At 42.5% G+C, this 20,522-nt stretch overlaps 1 protein-coding gene across 1 annotated transcript in view; it reads right to left on the reverse strand.

Annotated features, from left to right (window-relative positions):
• The window catches only part of LOC146830518 (complement C4-B-like), a 554,995-nt gene that overhangs the window by 94,604 nt on the left and 439,869 nt on the right, over window positions 1-20,522 (reverse strand). The window contains exons 30-31 of the mRNA XM_085604724.1: window positions 16,765-16,923; window positions 7,785-7,844 (exon numbers count right to left, since the gene is read on the reverse strand). Coding sequence (XP_085460850.1) covers window positions 7,785-7,844; window positions 16,765-16,923 — 219 coding nt within the window. The remainder of the gene's footprint in view (window positions 1-7,784; window positions 7,845-16,764; window positions 16,924-20,522) is intronic.

Consider the following 20,522-nt stretch of genomic DNA (forward strand, 5'->3'; position numbering starts at 1 on the left):
CTGTGAAAGCTGATGCCAATCCAAGTCTGAAGAAAGAGGAGCCATGGTTGATGCATGTTTTCCCTTCGAGGCAACACTTGCTCTCGACTGCTGATAACTACAGTGTTTATCTGTAAACTTCTGTTCAGTGCTCTGATTCTCCCTAAGAAACTCTAGATGCACATTACACTATTCCAGCTCTCATAGTATAGCACATATAAGTAGTTGGTAAATTTTATTTGCATGATTAATAAAAAATCTTACAATAACTACATTCTTAGAGAAAACGCACCAATTAAAAATAGTTCAAAAGTTTTTTAAAAATAATTTAAGGGCTAAAAGGTTTTCTTAAATAGACATAAATACAATATATAAACATTACATCAGACCGTCATCTTTCCAGAACTTAATATAAATAGTGTCAATTAATATTTCTATAACTTATGCATGATATCATAAATTTAGTCCTATATTTTGTCCTTAACTATTTTAGACTTCCAGATTTCCTGTGACCAACTCACAGGTATCCAACTTCTTTTTAACAAGTATTAGAAATTTAGTAAAATTGGAAATCATTTTAATATCCGTTGGTCTAAAACGGACTACCATGGCGTGTCTGCAGGTACGAACACCTCTGTCAATGAAGCAGTTTTTCAAGTATTGTTTTCTTTGCACATAGTCGGCTTAGATGGTCACAGCCAGGGCACTGCATGTTTTAAGCCAGGAAAGTTGCCAAATCGTGCTTTAATAAAGGTGTTTTAGTTTCTACTGACCATGGTATTTCTAAGTATGGTTGGACCTTATGACTTGTATATTCCTGAACCAACATCCATGCGTGGGATCTCTTAATAAACAGTTCTTTATCTTTTTAAAGGGACAAATGTTTAACTGATTTGTTAATCATTTTCTTAAAACTTTGTAATGTTAAGGACATTTCCCAAATTTCAGCAACTGACAGTTCTTCAAGTACTTTTTGTAGATATTTATGGAAGGACAGTTTTTTATTTTGTTGCATTTCTTTCCACAAGAATGTGCACATTAGGTTATTGATATTAGTTTTAATTTGTCTCCAGGTCTTAACGTACTGACCCATTCTTGCATATTGTTGATTACAAAAGCCAAATTCTATCCTTATCTGAGCAGGTGATACATTAGGTGGAAGCCGAAATAGATGTTTAAATGTATTTGTAATAGCATTATTTAATAATGCAGAATCCATTCCACACAGTATTTCACTTCCGTATGTAAGGCTTGGGAGCAATTTCGCTTTTATTACTTTTATTAATGGGGTATAAGTTGGACCTCCCAAGGAGCTATAAAGTAGACGAAAAGCCCCTTGTAGACTTTTGGCTCTTTTCCTCACCTCCTTTTTATGGAATGTAAAGGTTCCTTTCTCGTCAAATAGTATCCCAAGATATTTGTAACATTGTACTTTTTCTAGTTCCCGCTTTTGGTGCTACCATTTGTATTGACTGTCCTTCCTTTTCTTGGTACTAACTTCCATTACTTTTGTTTTTGTTTAGTTTATAGTCATTTTGTTCTCAATTGAATACATTGGTGTTTTGTTTATTAATCGCTGTAGCCCTATCCTTGTTTGGCTTAGCAGAACGACGTCATCAGCGTATAATAAATTTGATATTTGTTTCTCCGCCAGCTTTGCTGAGTCTGCTAATTCATTGTTCATTTCAAGGGTAAAATCTGATAAAAATAGGTTAAATAAATATGGGGCTAAAACATACCCTTGCTTTAGGCCTTGAGTTGTTTTAATTTTCCTCGAGAGCCTTGAACCATTCCCTAGCCGGACTCTTGTCCAAGTATCGGTATATAACAATTGTATTGCATTTAAAAGGCTGGAGCTAATGCCACAACGATCCAATTTCCTCCATAAAACCTGCCTATTCACACAGTCAAAGGCAGCTTTAAAATCAACAAAACATAAATATAATGGCTGTTTTTTTATTTTATATTTTTCCATTATGATTCCCAGTGTTATCACATTTGTTGTTGTACCTTGCCCTTGTACAAAACCCGATAGTTTTTTTGGAATTAAATGATTTTCATTAGCCCAGTCAATTAATTCCTTAAGTAGAACCGATGCAAATAATTTAGCTCCAATATCTTGGAGCGTGATTAGTCTGTAATTGGATGGGAGGGACCAGTTCCCACTTTTATATATAGGAGAAATAATAGATCCCTTCCATGACTCCGGAACTGTTTTTGATTGGAGAGCGTGGTTAAAAACTGGGGTTAGATAGCTTGACCAATATGAAGATTCCTTCTTATACAACACTGCGGGAATCCCATTAGGGCCTGGGCACCATTGGATCTCTGAGTCTTTATTAATTTACATACTTGGTTTTCTGTTATGTCTATTGAGTTGTTATTCTTTTCTCCTCCTATTCCGTTTATTGCCCTATCAGTAGGATTCTTAGCCATGTTAGGGGTAGAATTCAAATGCATATCTATAAACAATACCCATTCAGATTCAGTCACTGTTGATGAAGTAGATTTGCTACTAGACCTACTCAGTTTGTTTACTAAAATCCAGAAGTCTCTTGAATTACTCCTTTTGCAAGCATATAGAGCTTTCGCCCACAACAATTGCTTTTCTTACATTTTGTCCTTCCAGACCATTTTCCTACCTTCTTTATTTATCCTTTTAAGTTTCACTCTGTAAGCTAAATTAACTGGGAACTTTTTTACCAGTCTCAAGATTCTGTTACGTTCTTTTTTTAATTGATGGCTTTCAAACAAAATTTTCACCAATGAACGTGCTGGTTTATTTCTCCACTGACCTTTGTTAGCATATTTTTTAGATTGACTGGTAATTAATTCCTTGGTTAAGAGAGACCATTTTTCAACAGCGTTTGAGTAATCTCGTTCAAAGTAAAAATCAACAATTGCCTGCGCAGTGTTTGTAATAGAATCTTTGATGCTATCTGACCAATAAAGTTTCTTATAGTTTACTGTCGCTATTTCTCCCGGAAGTGTCATATGGTTTTCATATCTTAGGCCATTTAGGTTTAACTCAATTAGTTGTTGGTCATGGTAGCTTATATCTGTTCTCTCTATCTGGTAAGAAAAGATTTTATGAAATAGATTCAACGATGCTGTGGTATAATCTATTCTAGACCTGTAATCCCCAGCTTGGAAAGTCCATGCAGGTGGTGAATCCTGAGGAAATCGACCATTTAGCACTCTTAGACCTATAGTTTCTAATTCTTTTACAAGAGTCTTAGCTATTTTTTCATTGTTTTGTTCCCTCGTAACCGTTGTTAATAAAAAACTTGGAATTGACCATAAGTAATTTTGCCTTTGTATATCAACATCTCTAACGTAAAACCATAGCATATTCATGTTATAATCTCCGGTAATAATGAGCTCAGGTTGGGTATCATTGTCCAGTAGCTGCAATATCATAATTATCAAATTGTTCGCCATTGATCTTCGTGTCTTAATATCGGGATGAATGTATATGTTAATTATTACAAGAGTTTTAGTTATATTTTGTTCCTTGAATCGTATTTTAACAATTAGATAATCCTTTTGACTTTGTGCGTCCATTTCACTTTCTATTTTTAGATCAGTTGATATAAAAGTGGCCAGACCCCCACATGGTCTGCCATAGTTACTTGTTCTCCTAGCTAATGAGTAATAGCCTTTATACCCTTCTAATCTAAATGGGACTAAAGCCCAAGTCTCTTGTAAACAAATGATTTGAAAACAACACAGGGTAGCTAGTTGATTATTTTGAATCTTTGCTTGAACTCCATTTATATTTCAAGGACATAATCTGACCCTTTCGTTCATGATTGTTGGCCCCCTTAAAGGCACTTCAGTTAATAGATGTCAGTCCTGCCTGACATTATGGAGAGCTGCTGTTAACCAACCTTATTTGACAGTGTCAAGTAGTGGGTCTCCTTTTTTTTCCTCTAATGATTTTAAAAGATGCCCGTTGGTCATTCCTATGGGGTTTTTTAATACTGAGTACTTCTTATTATTTTCTCAGTTCTCATTTGATTATGATTTTGTAATTTTGATGAAACAAAGGGGCTAGGATAGGAAGGTTGAGGGGGAGTTGTTATTTTTATTCCCCAGTCCTGAAAGAGTTTATGTTCTTGCATAATAAGACTAGCAGCAGTAGATGATGTCCAAGTTACTAATGTTGATTCTTGATTATTGTTCTTAATTGTGAAGAATTCAATTGATTCTATATCTGTACATTTGATTTTCTTCAATGCGGGTACTGCATTGCACAATTTTAATATGTTTCCACGATTCAGAATATCATTGTTACCCCTAGATTTATATTCCGGCGTAAATATTACCTGCACCGCTCCATCCTTTTGATCTGGATTATTTAATTCCCTTTGTTGCAGGCTTTTATCACCTTTAGCATGCTCAGTAAACCTTCCATTATGATTACTAACAGTTTGAGACCATGATTGTTGATGATTGTATAACTGCTTCTTTTCGGCTCCCAGATCTTGTGGTAATTTAATATCCTTCCCGATTTTTAACAAATCTCTATTCGTTTCATCCCCACTGGTACTCTCACTCTTTGATCTTTTTGTTTCCAATTGTGAATTTATTTTCCTCCTGTTTATTATTTTCCTCCATTTGCAGCATTTCTATGGACTGATTTTTCCCATTCTCTGACATTTTTATACTATCAGCTTGCTTATTTGAACATTTATTTTTCATAACTGCTTGAACCTCCATTAGATCCTTATTAAATAGAGGGTAAAAAGGTTTTGTTGAAGACATTTGTTTACCATCACCTTCGCAATCTGATATTTGGTCGTGGTTATTTCCTGTGTTCAATCTCACTATACTCGATGTGTTTGTATTTTTTGTACTTTTATAAACTTTGTTTCTTGCTTTCCGCAGTTTTTTTCTCTTTCTTTTTGTTAGATGAACTTCCGGAGCTGCGTCTGTCACTGTTGATTGTGATGAACATAAGTTTATTACTTCTTGGTCTTTTGTTATATCAACTGTTTTTTCTTTAGCAACCACATTATTGTCTTTACTTTTTATTGTATCTTTAGAAGGGCAGTCAATCTTAGTGGGTTGAGTTCCCACAGTAGAAAATGTCCCTTTTACATCGTCAATTATTGTTTTTAAAATATCCGGAATGGTAGCCAATTTGTTAATTAGTGGGGCACAACTACACTCTGCATATGTAGATATTGGCTGAGATTGTGCCCTTACTATTAAAATTATTTAGCGTTATCTTCTGCTCAATTTCGGCAACAGAGGAAGCCATAGTGCTCAGGAGATCTTTTTGGACCTCCATTTTGTTGGACTGATATGTTAAGCCTTCCAAGGTTAATTGCGAGGTTTTGAAAAATAAATCCCAAATTGCTCCAGTGTTTCCACTTCCTGGTACCTGAGTACCTGGGCTATGATATTGCCCATTTATGAATGATAGGTCCTTATACTCCTCTTTTTGTGATCCTTGAAAACCATATCCCTCGTCATAAGAATTAATAAATTGTGCACTACTATTCAAAACATATTTTTGATATGGAGTACTCCAACGCTGCAGAGTTTCTGGGTTGCCCTTGTATTTATCCTTATTAGTTTGATCTCTGTTATTTTGATTAAATTTCGGCTGGTCCAGTTTTTGCTCGGAATTTATTTTAGACAAACTAAGATCCGGTTTCAGTGGGGTATTGACATCCCTTATAGTTTTCACTCCGCCATTTAGATCATTTGGAGCTTCTTGATCTGGTTGATTTATTTGATCTGGTTGATTTACTTGGCCAGATTAGATGGTCCCCCTATTCCGTTAGCTTTTCTGATTTTTACTTGCACTTCTATTGGCATTGGGTGCCTAGTTGGTAATAATTGCTGAGTATCTCCTATCATTGGACTCGTGCACTTTGGGTCCTCTTGTTGTGAACGACCAGAAAGTGGGATGGTTAACATCTCTAGGTCCGTTATTTGACCCCAATGGCTAAGTTGGTCTTTAGTTGAATTTGGGATTCGTTCGACTTCAACTTCAGACTCAGGGTGGGCTGGTTCACTTACTCCTTGCTTAGGGGATATAATATTCTCTCTATTCAGTGGTTTAATTGGAGTAATTGGAGTTTGAAGATCACATGAGTTAGTTAGCATTGTTAGCATAGCACCAATTGGATCTTTCATAAAATCAAACTTTGACGGCGATTTTCCCAGTTTCCTAAATGTGTGGACCTTAGATGGTTTAAGGGGCTGTGTGTCGCCTGCCTGTTTTATTTTAAACGTGTCCAATATTAGTGTTTGTTGTATTTTTCTTTTCCTTTTGATAGGAGGAAAAGGTGGTCGCTCCTTTCCCGACCTCATAGTTCACCCTCTAAGGTGAGGCAAACTTTGCCTCTTTCAGAGAATCAATATGGGCCAGTGACAGAACCAACGTGTCCTTTAATGGAGCAAAACGCACCTCCAAAACCTCCCAGGAAAATACCCCCAAATCACAACCTCAGCACTAAATCCACCGGTACTACTGGTTACTTATTAAATAAATAATTAGTTTGTTAATTGATTAATATCCAGTCTCCAGGTAGGGCTATAGACTAAGCATGTGGAGTAGTACAGGGGACAAGGGTTGCTTCCACAGGGCCAAAGTCTATTATCACTTGCCCCTTTAATTTATTTCACTGATTTTACAGATTTACAGATTTATTACAGACTCCAGCGGCTCAGCGACTTACTGTCTGGTTAACCTTGGCTGTCGCTCACGTCGCGTCTCGTACCTCTAACCACTTGTCACTCGCCATTCACTCACTTATTCATTGCTGTTTGTTGTTATTTATCGTTGTCAAAAAAATACAGGGAGAAGGCTGGGCAATCCTTCGGTAGCAGGAGCGCGATCAAGAGCCGGTCACATAGACGGTAGATGTAAGCACTTCTCTCCACTCCACTCCTCGGTTTGGCTCTGCTCTTAGTGTATCCTTGGTGTTTACACAGAACCAGACTGCAGGCAACAGGCCAAGGCTCCTCTGACCCAGCAGCAACCGCTGCACCAGCAGTACCGCCGGTCAAGGCTCCTTTACCACCTACAGCACCCAGGGTCTTAGCACCACGGTAGCAGCCGTTCCTACCTCCGCTTGAAATGGCCGTATCGCAGGTCAAGGTTCCTTTACTCCCGCAGCACCGCACCAGCAGCACCGCAGCAGCACTGCGGTGCCGTCAATGGCCGTTCCTGCCCCCACTTGAAGCGCCCGTATAACAGGACGCGGTTAAAACAAGAAAGCCGGGGAAGCAGGAGAGAGCCCTCCGGGAAACCTGCAGGAGCAGGTAACTGCTCGCAACACAACCCGACAATCGTTCCGAGTTCCACGCCAAGCTCCACGCCACTTGCTCCTCGCCACTTGCACCTCCTTTCGCCTCCTTTTAGGGGGTTAGGTAGCTAGATGCCATTTTAACTTTGGTAGGAATGTTAATTTCATTCTGGTTGTTCGTAGCATGCATTACTGCTATTTTAATATTATTTTGTTCTTTTGTTTTTTACGTGTGCTAGGCAATGAGATGAGCCTGTTGAGTCTTTTTTTGAACACAGTGTTTGTGTGTGATATTGTAAAGAACAAAATTGGGCTTCTAAATTGCCACTGTATCCCTGGATGCCTGTTTAGGAACCGTTAGTAACCCTAAGGACAGATGCCACTTCAGCAATGTATTGAGTGTGGTTGTGTGGGGCTACAACAACCTGTTTTTCACATTCAATCACTGTTCTATTGAACTAAGTTCACTTGTGACACCTGTGGGTGTGAAAACAAACCTTGTAGAGCTAAGCCAGTCTTAGTTTACACATTATTACTCACCGTCAGGGTTGCTTTGCCTTTCCCTTGGACTTCCACATGCAAATCGTTTCCGAGAGAAAACTAGGTCAGGGAAAAGAAATATTCAGAATAGATATTAAAATCATTGTTGTGTTGTGATTTTACTTTGATATCAAAAGCTCACATTTAGAGAATTTGCCCTAGTGATATTTAGCATATATGCAGCAAACCACACAAAGTAACTTCTCTTCCTGTTGTAACAATAAGTGTTATGTTATCTAAACCATGGTACTCAAATTATGTACATCTAAAGGATGAAATTCTAGTTATCGTTGTGAAGATTAAAAAATATGACCTGCTAGCTCTGCACAACAGCCACTCTGCCACCAAAGGGTCTTCTTGTGCATCCCTTGAAGACATGCATACCTTTTTGTATGACCAAAACACTGGCACTGAGCGCCCTCCCTAGAATCTTCTCCATGTGAGCCAAGACCACCAGATTATTGGTGGAGTCCAGGTCACATAAGAATGTGTGTCATCTCTCAAATACCCTTAACCATTTGCTGGATGCCTGAACAACCATTTATCACTCATTTATTCATTTTCTACAGTGCCAAACTGCCATTATTTAGTATTATTTTATGACCTACGACCTCTGATCCCTTTACCCTCCTAAAGTAATATGAAACTGAATGCTCTGCCTATGATGACCTTGGAACACAATCTCTACACACACTCTTGCTGACTTAAGGGAGGTATGAGTGAACTTGATCATAAATTAGTAGAAATACCCAAAAGTGTTCTTCCGAGCCCTTAATACGATGTAAGCTATGTTATACTGGTTTATCTTTCTAACATTCACCAGTACTAATGAACAAGTTACTTACCTTCGGTAACAATATATCTGTAAGAAACATTAGTTAGTTAATAGATTCCTTACCTTAGAATTACCCCCAGGAGTCAGACTGGATCCGGAAAGCTTTTTCGTCAGCAGTACCTCTGCGCGTCGGAAGGTGGCGTCGGTCGACTCTGCGTCCGTTATTGGCGTTGTGTCGCTGGGATGACATTGCAGTAGCTACTTAGACGCCGCCTTCGAGTGCTGACATCAGTTCTGTACACGACTTTCCGCGCCAGAAACGCAGAGCCACGCAAGACACTATCCACTGGTGCACAAAACAAGGGCCCTGAAAGGATATCCTTAACCCCAAAAATCAGTTCGCAGAACGGGGAGGATGGTTGGGGCGGTAAAGAATCTATAACTATCTAATGTTTCTGACAGATATATCGTTATCGAAGGTAAGTAACTTGTTCATCTGAGAGAAACACGCTAGTTATAGAATCCTTACCTTAGAATAGATACCCCAGCAATACCAACCCCAGTGGTGGGTCTGCGAACCAATATCACACCAGAAAGTCCTGGAGAACAGAAAGGCCAAAGAAGCCATCTCTCCGGACTTGACTGTCCAGGCAGTAGTGTTTGGTAAAGGTGTGCAACGATGCCCATCTAGCTGCCTGACAGATATCATTCAGAGGAACTCCTCGCCCTAAAGCAGCAGTGGCTGCCGTTGCCCTGGTGGAATGGTCATGCAACCCCACTGGAGGCTCCTTTTTTGCCAGAGAATAACAGGCCTTGATACACAAAATGACCCACAGAGAGATAGTCCGTTTGTGTACGGCCCGACCTTTTTTGGCGCCCACGTTGCCAACAAAGAGCTGGTCATCCACCCAGAATTGTTTTGTGCGGTCCAGGTAAAAAGACAGCGCACATTTTGGGTCCAGACGGTGGAGCCTCTCTTCCTCTTTGGAAGGAGGCGGAAAGAAGGTGGGCAAAGTGATGGTCTGCCCAATGTGAAAGGCAGTGACAACCTTTGGCAAAAAGGATGGACGGGTTCTGAGGACAACCTTGTCAGGATGCACAGAGAGAAAAGGAGGCTTTGAAGAAAGAGCCTGGAGCTAACTCACTCGCCTGGCAGAGGTGATAGCCACCAGGAATGCAGTTTTGAGACTTAAAAACCTCAAAGGACAGTTGTGAAGTGGCTCAAAGGGAGCGCACATTAAATAAGTTAAAACTAGATTCAAGTCCCACTGAGGCATAACGAAAGGAATAGGAGGCAAGAGATGAGTTATGCCTTTCAAGAAGCGATTAACAACCTGGGACTTGAAAAGAGAAGGCTGATCTGGAAGCCGAAGGAAGGCAGAACTTGCCGAGAGATAGCATTTGATAGTGCCCAGAGCAGAGCCCTGCTGGGCCAAAGAAAGGAGGAACAAGAGAACCTCAGAAAGAGGGGCAGAGAGAGGATCCACAGCCTTTGCCGTGCACAATGCCACAAATTTGTTCTGGCACTGCACAATCATTTTATTTTGTCACAGGAAGTGATGTCACAGGAATATGTGTCACAGCCCTGTCACATAATGATGATGATGATGCTAAAAAGGCATTGCCAATTAAACTCATCACAATATAAAATGTGACTCAGATATAAACAATATGAAAACGTTACAGCTGTTGCAGAACAAGTTACTTACCTTTGATAACTCCTTATCCGTTAGAGACTATCTAGCCGCAGATTCATTACCTTATTCCCCAGGCGTCAAACTGGATCCTGAAGTTTTTGAGCAGTTCTCCTGCATGCCGTTAGGTAGCATCTTTCTGCTCCACATTAGCAATGGCGGCGGTGTCTGCACAAGAAAGTACATGCAAAGGATCTATATAGGTGTTGCACCAGCATGCTGATGTCGGTTACTTTCGCGATTTTCCACGCCATTGTATTGTATTGTATGGCGTATTTATAGAGCGCAAAAACTGTCACCCAAAGGGTATCCTGGCGCTTCGACTTATTACCAACAACACGCGATGTTACAATATCCAAGCAAAATTAACCTAACCTAGGAAAAAGATGAGTTTTTAATCCTTTCCTAAAGGAGGAAAGATCCCCCATACTTCTCAGCGACAGGGGTAGGGAGTGCCAACATTTGGCCGCCACAAATCTAAAAGACCGTCCGCCCATCGGGGCCCTCAAAACCTTCGGAACCACCAATAAATAAGCTGACAATGATCGAAGAGGACATGCAGGTACATACCACGTGAACATTTCCTGCAACGGGACAGGGCCTAGCCCATGAAGCGCCTTAAACACCAAACACAGTGCTTTAAACACAATCCGCGGCGAGATAGGCAACCAGTGAAGGTCTGCCAGCGCCGTGGTGGAAGAATCAGAGCGCCGCCGAGAAAGGGCCAACTTAGCAGCCATGTTCTGCACACGTTGCAGTTTACCCACCAAAATGGCGGGTGCTCCTAACAGCAATGCGTTGCAATAGTCCAACCTGCTCAATATAATGCCACGTACCACCTCTGGCCGAGCATGGACCAGTAGTAACGGAAGAATTTTCCATAGCATGCGGAGCAGCGCCATGCAAGTGGCCACAGTCTTGTTAACAAATAAGTCTAGCTGAAGATTGGGCCCGAACATCACACCCAGGTTCCGGACGGAACCTGCCGCCATAAGTGCAGAACATCGATAAAGAACTGACCACTGGTGTGAAATACTTAAGGCCCTGAGAAGAGTCTACCTTACACTCCAATCAGCTCGCAGAGTGGGAAGTATGGAAGGGCCAGTAAGGAGTGTGCGGCTATATGGAGTCTTTACCAGATAAGGCATTACCCACGTAATGTTCATCTGATAGAGACATCTATCCGCAGATTCCTTGCCTTAGAACAGATACCCAAGCAATGCCTCTCCAGAGGTTGGTGGGCATAGTCACTTTAAACCAGAAAGTCCTGCAGGACCGAAAGGGTGAAGAGCTCATCGCGACGGACCTGGCTGTTCAGACAGTAGTGTTTTGTAAAAGTGTGCAAGGAAGCCCACTCTTCATCCTCCTAAATTACTTGTACTTGTGTCACTTTACTTGACTTCCCTGATACCTCAAGTGTGACTACAGTCGCTGGGTGCGGCTCCATGAACAGTCACAGGACCTTCTGCGCAACCGAGTCTCATTGGGTCGTCTGACATTGGTGGCGAGGAGCTCGCGGCAGTCCTTGTAGATCTTGGAGGTGTGGTCCCTTTCCTAGCACCACACTAAGTGTGGGTCTGTCATAGACATCTGCTGGTGACAGGCACCATATGGTTGTGAACCAGTTGGTTTCTTAGGGGACAAACTGTCACACCAGGAAATCAAATCTCTCAAAAAAGAGTTGACAAAAAGTCAGAAACAAGCCAGTCAGAAACAACTAAGGGTAGCTCTGACCGGATCTGCTCTATCTGGTGTGGAAAGGAAAGAACTGACATCAGAGCTCCAAGGTGGCGCATATAGAGGCACCGCCAACGTAATTTACGCTGTGGACGACACTGACGCGAAGCTGGACGACACCTTACGGTGTGCAGGGCTACAGCTCAAAACCTTCCGGATCAAGTCTGACACCTGGAGAATATCCTATGGGAAGGAATATGGATCTAGAGGTCTCCATCAGATAACTTATACATTATCTTAGCCCACCGCCTCAACGGTAATATTACATAAAATTAGAATGGCCTCAGTGCTGAAACTGAAATCCTATACTACGTGCTCATGTCCATATATAAAGCACACATTCATGCCTATCTATTTCTTCATCCCTGCAAAGCATGAGCCTAGAGTTTAAATTATTAAGTTAATGTTATCACATAGAGAAACGTGAAATTAACCTATAAACATAATTTTAAATATTGTAGATCACACATTAAGGTGCGGTTATACTTAGAAATGACCCAGTGACAACATTTTAAAACACATGGGAGGCAAGCTTCGTTGTCACATGCAAGGGGGCAATGTTCAACAAGCCTGACTGTCCTTGATAGCTTACTCTAATCATTATAACGTGGCAGAGGTAATACAGTACTCGCCAGAAGGATGGTCACCTGCTGGCAGCGCTCAACAGTCCCCCATGAAGAAGGAAAAGTTACTCATCTGTAATCCTACTTCTCTCGCTGGAGAATCCTCATACATGTCATAAGCACTGAATAGTTCCGCCCATGTGTGGAGATCCCGAGCACTTTTTAAAAGTATACATATATGTATAACAATCTTTGTACCACAGCACCTTACATATATGTTTGCATCCTAAAGAAGATAAAAAATTGACAAATTTCATAGAATTTTCATTTTTTTAAAAAGCCAATTGCATAGAGATGCGTCACTATAACAAAATGATCATAGAAAATCTTCCACAAATCTTTTTAAAAGGGAAAACGAAAGGGAATATGAAGCATTGTTGGCTAATAGTCTGAAATGCAAAGCAAAGTAGAGAAATCTGGCACTATGCCTGTACGAACATCACAGTACCCCCTGTATCCCTCCATGCTTCACAGGCAGTCACAGCTGCTACTTGGAAGCAGCAGTGGAGGTTGTCTGTAATTATAAAATAGTGGGCCAGATGTACGACCTGCAATATAGCGCATCGCAAATTGCTCATGAATATTAATGAGCCTCTCGCAATTTGCGAGCTCATTGGGAATGACAGGCCCTCCCAGGGATGGTGGCCTGCTGGGATCAGCAGACCACCATGTCTGAGACTGCTTTTAAATAAAGAAGTTTTTTTTTAAATGCAGCCCGTTTTCCTTAAAGGAAAACGGGATGCATTTAAAAACGAAAAATTGAACTTTTCTGTTTCATTTTTTTAAGGGCAGGCAGTGGTCTCTGGGACCACTGCCCGCTCTTAAAAAATATTTTCCAACATACTCACAAAGGGGAAAGGGTCCTCAGGGGACCCCTCCCCCTTTGTGAGTGGTTTACCACCTACTTAAAGTAGGTGGTAAACTGCAAGTGTTTTGAGGCCGCAAAACACTAGTACATAGCATGTTGACTCGCTATTAGGAAGAGACGCCCCTTCCTAAAAGCGAGAGTCGCAAATGATAATTGTATTTGTGCATGCTGTGACCCTGTTTTGCAAAAAAGGATGCACATCTAGCCCTAAGTGTTTTAAATTGAATAGTGTGTAACTGAATGTTTAAAAATAAATTCTTATTGGATTTTGTATGTTACAACCCTGAAGAAGCTTGAGTGAGAGCGAAACGTGTTGGCTGCATTTTTCATACAACAACTTTTGGAGACTAGTTTGGATGGACTTTATTTCTGAAGATGACAGTTTTGCTAAATAAATCTTGACAATTACTGTCTATTTATTATATTTTATCAGAAGATCTAACTTGGTTAATGTATGGAGACATACTTGAAAATGGCTCATTGTTTCTTTGCAAATGTTTTGCTTCCTGTATTGATCCTTTTTTCCTGAAACAATAAGTATCAGGAATACACTCCCAATCCATTTCGATGCAAAGGAACTTCCTTTGCTGTTTTTTTCTGCAGTAAAATGTTCTCCTCTTCCTGAAATAGAACTTGTTGATAAGATGATGTTTTGGTTGAAGGAAGGGGACTTGAAAAGAAAAGAAAAGAACAGCCACTTTGAACAATATTAAAGACCCATCTGTGTACAGTTATCAGCAGCCACTCTGAAAATCATGTTACAATACTTCCTCCCACCTGAGTGACTGACAGATCTGGGGGAAGATGTGACTCATTGTCATTGTTTAGAGTCTTTCCCGCTGCAGATTGCTGATGTTGACCTCCTGTTCTTTTGGATTGTATGACTGCTTTAGGAGATGTTGCTGCTTGTGGTGCAACCAGTGAGGGGTGTCAACCCTCTGAGGATTGTAGCAGCTATCATAGGGCCTGTGACTCCTTCTAAATTATTTTTTTCTTTTCTAGGCCCACATCTTTTACTGTACTGTCTTCATCTGTGGCATGTCGTCATCCGTTTGATATCCAAACGTGTTTTTCCTGAGATTGGCAGGTTCAGGGTTCTATTTTGCGCTTACGGTTTTAGACCTGTTAGTCTAAGTCATGAGCTTCTCCATATAACATGGCAGTAACCATGAGCGGATAAATCTGATATGTCAGCAGCTGGACTAATGATTTGAATTGATACAAGCATTCTCTCATTAATGCCATCCTGAAATCTGGAAGCCGAAGAACAATTTCTGATTAAAGATCTTGAGGTTGTTGTTCATAAGGGAGACAGTGTTCTGCGATGGCTTGTACTAGATCTTCTTGAGACAACTGGCTTCTTTCTCTAGAGCCATTTAAAAAACTAAGGCTGGATCTAGATTTAGAACGATGTCTATGAGTCAACTGTGGACTGTCCTGTGGATTTGTGAGGACAGAAGGAGATGCCAAGGATTATAGGTGATAGCATTGGAGATATTACTGAATCTGGAGAAAAGTTAGGTGGCGTGGCCCTCCCTGGTGAAGATGTACCATAAAGCAATGTCCCAAAAGCACTACTTCCAGTGTTTGACATGATTGATAATATGTTTGGGAGTATTTAGATTATGGAGTTGTAGGTCGTCGTTGGGGGAGGCAGTCTCGACATCAACAGAGGTAGCTTTGCCATAGACGGAGGTGGTTTCAATATCAACAACTGAGATCTTATCATTGAAGGAGGTGTTTTTCGATGGCAACTGACGGGTTCTTTCACTGTTGAGTGTCTCAACTTTGTACCTGATGAGCGCAAGCAAATAGGTATGTGTCCAGTCTGCAACCTTATGCTCCTCTACATAATGCTTCTCGATGTCGAACAGGAGCAATGTCTCTTCTTCTGATGTCTTTTTTCCTTGGATCTACCTCGAGGGGGAAGAAGAAGCTTTAGTAGAAGACTAGCCTTCTCCATGGTGTCTAGAAGATCTGGCAGCATTTTCTTCCTTCTTTTGCTGCAACCCATGTAGTCTGATTTATTGTTGATCCTTCAAAGTTCTTCTGGAGAAAGATTGTCAATAGGTACAGGAATCATGAATGTTATCCTCAAGAAGGCACATAATGCAGAGCCTGTGGGGTCTCACTGTGTCTTCTTTTTCCACAGGAAGGGCACTTCACAAAAAGTAAAAACATTTTTAACAGAACAAATATATAATAGTCTATCAGAAAGAGGTGTCAAACTACCCTAAGTATCAATAGACTTTGAACTAAAACTCTAAGTACAATATTTGCAAAGATTTCTAAAAGACTTTGTCCAAAAAGGCAGAGCTCAGTGCCCCAGTATCCTGTTTCTAGGAGCCAGAAAAATGAACTGACCCAACTGGCATGATGGGATACAGGGGATACTGTGGGGTTCTTAAAGGCACTGTGCCAGTTTTCTCTTCTATGCTTTGCATTGCAGCCTACTAAAAACATATTCCTTTCTTTTCCTTTACAAAAATGTTTTTGGAAAGATGTTCTATGGTCTCTTCTTGTTAGTGATGCATTTATATGCAATTGGCTGGTTCTTAAAATGAAAATTCTGTAAATTCTGCCTATTTTGAGCCTTCTTAAATCTGCAAACATATATGTAAGGTACTAATGTACTAAGCCTGTTATACATATATGCATACTTTTCAAAAGTGCTCCGTGATCCACGCACGTGGGCGGGACTCTTTAGTGCTTATGACTATTGATGAGGAGCCCCTGGAAGAGAAGTGCATTGAAAGCCAAAACAAACTTCCTCAAGATGTGCCTCATCATGAGGTCACAGTTCTGCCTTTCCTGCCTACAGGCAGATACTACACTATAATACCAGGGACACAGGATGAAGAAAGATTAGCCTAACAGAGGCATCTGGGTTACAATTTATTATACATTTATATGTCTATGCTTGTATTCCACTTTTCAAAACGGAGGCTGTAGCTCTGACCCTCACCCAGTCGTTCATCCTCAGCATGTATTAGGAGCAATATTAGTGAGGGAAGTCAGGTATGTCTGATGTTGTTTGCTTGGATCATGGCTTCTTTAGTGCAGGTAATTTAGTCTATGACAGCGGCATATGCCATGAGTTATAGCTGAATTGGTCGAGAAATCACTGTGGGTTTGTGGCTGATGCTGATGACTATTGTGCTCAATGTTGCTGCATGTTTGCTTGCCTGTGTTATACGCTGTGAACTGCACGTGTGTGCTCTCCAAAGCACTGGTGGATTACCATCTAAAGAGTGAAACACGTTTATTGGCTCAGAAGACTTACCTGCAACTGCTCTTGCACTTGTTTGCTGTGTTTGTCCAGGTGAAGTGTGTTTTTGAAACTTCTCTGTGGGGAAGAGATAGTGAGGGCAAGATTCCCTCCCTCTGTTGAGTAGGTCTTCGTCCAGTAGCGAGAAAGGGCCTCCAAAGCAACCACAGTGTCCTTAAGCAAAACAGAATTGGGATTACTATCTCACCTTAAAAACACCTCCATCCCAGGTGCAACATAACTTCTTCTTTTGAATCATATCTTCATTTAAGTTCATGCTCCAGACTCTCTTTGTTGTGATGCATCTGCACCCCTTTATTCTATTGGTGAATACCACAATTGCAAAACCCTCTTCTTCATTTACACTGTTGCAATACTGTCTGCCTGAAAACCTTCATTCATCCCTTGATGCCCATCATCAAGTGCACACAAAATATACTGTGATGACCCGCACAGTCATAATACTCACATTGTACTTATTTGTGGCTACTGTTATTGCACACACTAACAGAGGTTTCAAAATCCATATTTCACAGGAAATATATAAGACTTGTAAATTATTTTCCATAATTTGCAGGAGGTATTTATTCCTGTGGATTAGGGATACTATCCAATGATAGGCACTGTATCAGTCCAACTTACTTGCAAGGGAGAGCGGGTGGAATTCACTGGAAGGTAATGTGGAAAACCCTTCAAATTTTCAAGATCTTTTCACTTGCCTATGTTATTAACACTGATAACTTATTGGACACTTCTTACTTCTTTACAGTTTTCTTGTCATTTTTACTCACATTTTTACTAAATTTCTGTTATGCTTCCTAAAAATCTATATACCTGGTGCCAGATTTATCAAGGTTTGTGAAACCTATGCACGATTCAAGGGGGCATAAGTGTGACGCAAAATCTAAATGAGATTTACGAAGCCAAGTAAGGCGATTCTGCGTGGCCCTGTATGTCTTGATAAATCTGGAGTAATGCAAGGCAGCACAAATTAATGCCTTACTTCGCTTTGCCCCAGGGCGGCGTTCCATGGGTGAAGCATGGGTGTCCACGAATCCACCCATGGATTTTGGCGCATTCCCAGATTTACCAGTAATGGTAGTCCTGAGAAGGTGTCAAAATGCTACCCCTCCCCAGGAGAGGTATAGCAAGGAGAAATATATTTATTTCTCCTCAATTGTTCCTCTTTCTATGAGTGCGGCACTGTGAGAAAGAGGAAAATGCCCATGTGGGTTCTTTTTGTGTCGGAAGGTGCCCCTTTATAATGTTAAATAAAGCACATTCCTGCCCTTTCACGCAGCGTAGTGAGGTGGCTTGCTGAGCTGCGTGAATATTTGTTGAATATGCCTCTTGATGTTTATGTTTTTCATGTGTTTGTTGCTACCATGATGGTCTTGGCAAACCATTCCACCACCTGAAGCCACCCAAGATTTACCACTTAATGGCTCATTAAGAGAGGTTAGAGTTAGCCTGTCTTCCCCTGTGTTAAGTCTAAGACACCACTTTTCTGTGCATTAAAACAATCTATTATAAAATATGAAAGAACCAGTAACTTGGGATTTTATGCTCCAATGCACAAAATGTTGCAGCTGCCAATGCTTGAGAGACTGGTTCTAAATTTAATTGTATTGATCAATAACCTATCCTGGGGAGGAGCCAAGATGGCGACCGGAGCAGACGCTTGAGCGCCCGGCTCCGTCGGTCCGTGGCCTCGGACTACTATCCTGATGCCCATCCTCGCCGATTTTCGAGGTGCACCGTGTGCGAAGATGCGCTGACCGCGTTGCCGCTTTCCCGGAGTCTCAGCCCGCCCAGATGCCCGAGTTCTGGGTGCTTTTGTCCTCTGCACCGAAACCCTGCGTCATTACGGCCTTCGCTGGCCCCCTGGAAGCTCCGCAGTTGCCGGACCAGCTAGCGCTAACCTGAGCCCCGCGGTCCCGATTTCACCTCGCACCACGGATCGTTGCCGGACGAGCCCGGAGAGGGACGGCCGGACACCTTCTGCACCCTGTGCCGGACGGGCTGGAGCTGTGGGGTGGGCCCCTGTGCGGCGGGTCCCCTGCCCCGCTCTGAGTACCGCGCTGTGGGAGGCAGCTGCCCCCTTCACCTATTGCCTAGCCAGCGGCGGAGGGACCCTGCGAGAAGAGAAGCGATTGTCGGCCTTTCCCGTTGCGGCGTAGACCTGAGGGGAATTGACTACTTGCTACGACCCCCCCCCCCCCCCGGCCATTGCACCGTATAGCGGCAAAACATGGCGTTTAGTGCCTGCTTGCGGTTGGGGGGCGATACTCCGGTCTCGCCCGCCGCCCACTTCGCCCCCTCTCTTCCGGACACCAGCTCCACTGTGCCGTCCCGGATTGCTGCCGCTGTGGGGGCCCAGCCTCCGCTTACATGCGGCTCCGTTCTGGCTGCCCTGCGGGACTTCCAACTACAGATGTGCGCTGGCCTGCAGGCGCTGAGTGAGCGGTTTGACCCCATACTGTCGGCCGCGGGTTGTGAGCGCACTGTGTGCCATCTACAGGGCGTGGGTCTCCCGGTGCTTTTGTCCGCTTGCGGGGACGCAACGGCGGTGTGTGACTGTGTTACTCTGGTGCCTTCACCTGGCGCTCCCGGCGCCCAGGGTACACCGCTCTACACCTCAACTGCGGATGCTCTGTCCCCCTGGTCATGGCTGCCTGCTTCATTGTTGCCTGCCTCACCGCGTCCACTGGACTATCCTGTTGAGAGATGCCTAACGGCTTCGGGGAGCCGTCCGCGGTGGCCCACTGCTGACTTTTTGTGGAACTCCTGTACCTTACTTGCCAGGTTTGGATTTTATGTGGTGCAAAGAGGGACCTTAATCGAGGGGCGGCGGCCATTTCGTGATCCTACTTCACCATCCTTTCACAAGCGACCATCTTGTTTTTGTTTGTTTGGGACACGGGGCCTTCATGCAGGGGCTGGTTTAATCCCAAGCCCGCGATCGGGCCAGGGCTAGACTGACTTCTAATGCCATGGTTTATGGACGGGCTGGCCTGGGACTGGAACTGTATGCATGTTATGCGCGCACTCGTTGCGACTTGTATCCCTTCGCTTACACTGTGGTGCCATGGTATCTTCGCATGCCGTTTTTTTGGCGTAGTGGGCTCTCAGTGTGTGGGGGCCATGACTGGCTGATGGTTTGGGGCGCTCTGGTGTCCCGTGGGCTCCTCCCCGCCTTCTTTTCTGTTTTCTTATTTTCTTTCCTCTATTCCTACTTTCTTTCTCCTCTATATTTCGGGTTCATTGGGCGACAGGCACTATGCTGGGGGGGGGGTAGGCCGTAGCCTCCGCATTGGTGTAGGGTGGGGGGGTAATACTCTGTTCTTAATTAGTTCTATGGGCCTTTTTTCCTTTATGTCTCTGCGTTCTGCTTTCTTCGATTCTGGGTCCGGGTGCGGGGTGGATCGAGTGGGGGCGGCTCCGGAGGGGTGCGTACTTGCCCATGTGACTATCCTGTTATATTTCTGCACCGCCTCACTGTTTGAGTTTTTGCTTCAATTGTTGTTCTTCCTGCTGTTGCTGCTCTCCCGTGTGGTGAGGCTATCTTGCGGACTCGAATCTCCTTTGTTCCTATCCTTCATTGACTTTTTTCTTGATAAACTTATCTAAAAACTTAAAATTAACCTTCACTTCTCCTTCCCCGAGTGTCAAAGATATCTCCAGTATGTGATCCATAACTTGTTGTTAATCCTGACTGTTGACGCACGGGGGATTTAATGTGGCTATCAGTGCTTCATTGTATCGTGGCCGGC

This window comes from Triturus cristatus, chromosome 5_1 (genome assembly GCF_964204655.1).
Source record: "Triturus cristatus chromosome 5_1, aTriCri1.1, whole genome shotgun sequence".
Classification (NCBI taxonomy): Eukaryota; Metazoa; Chordata; class Amphibia; order Caudata; family Salamandridae; genus Triturus; species Triturus cristatus.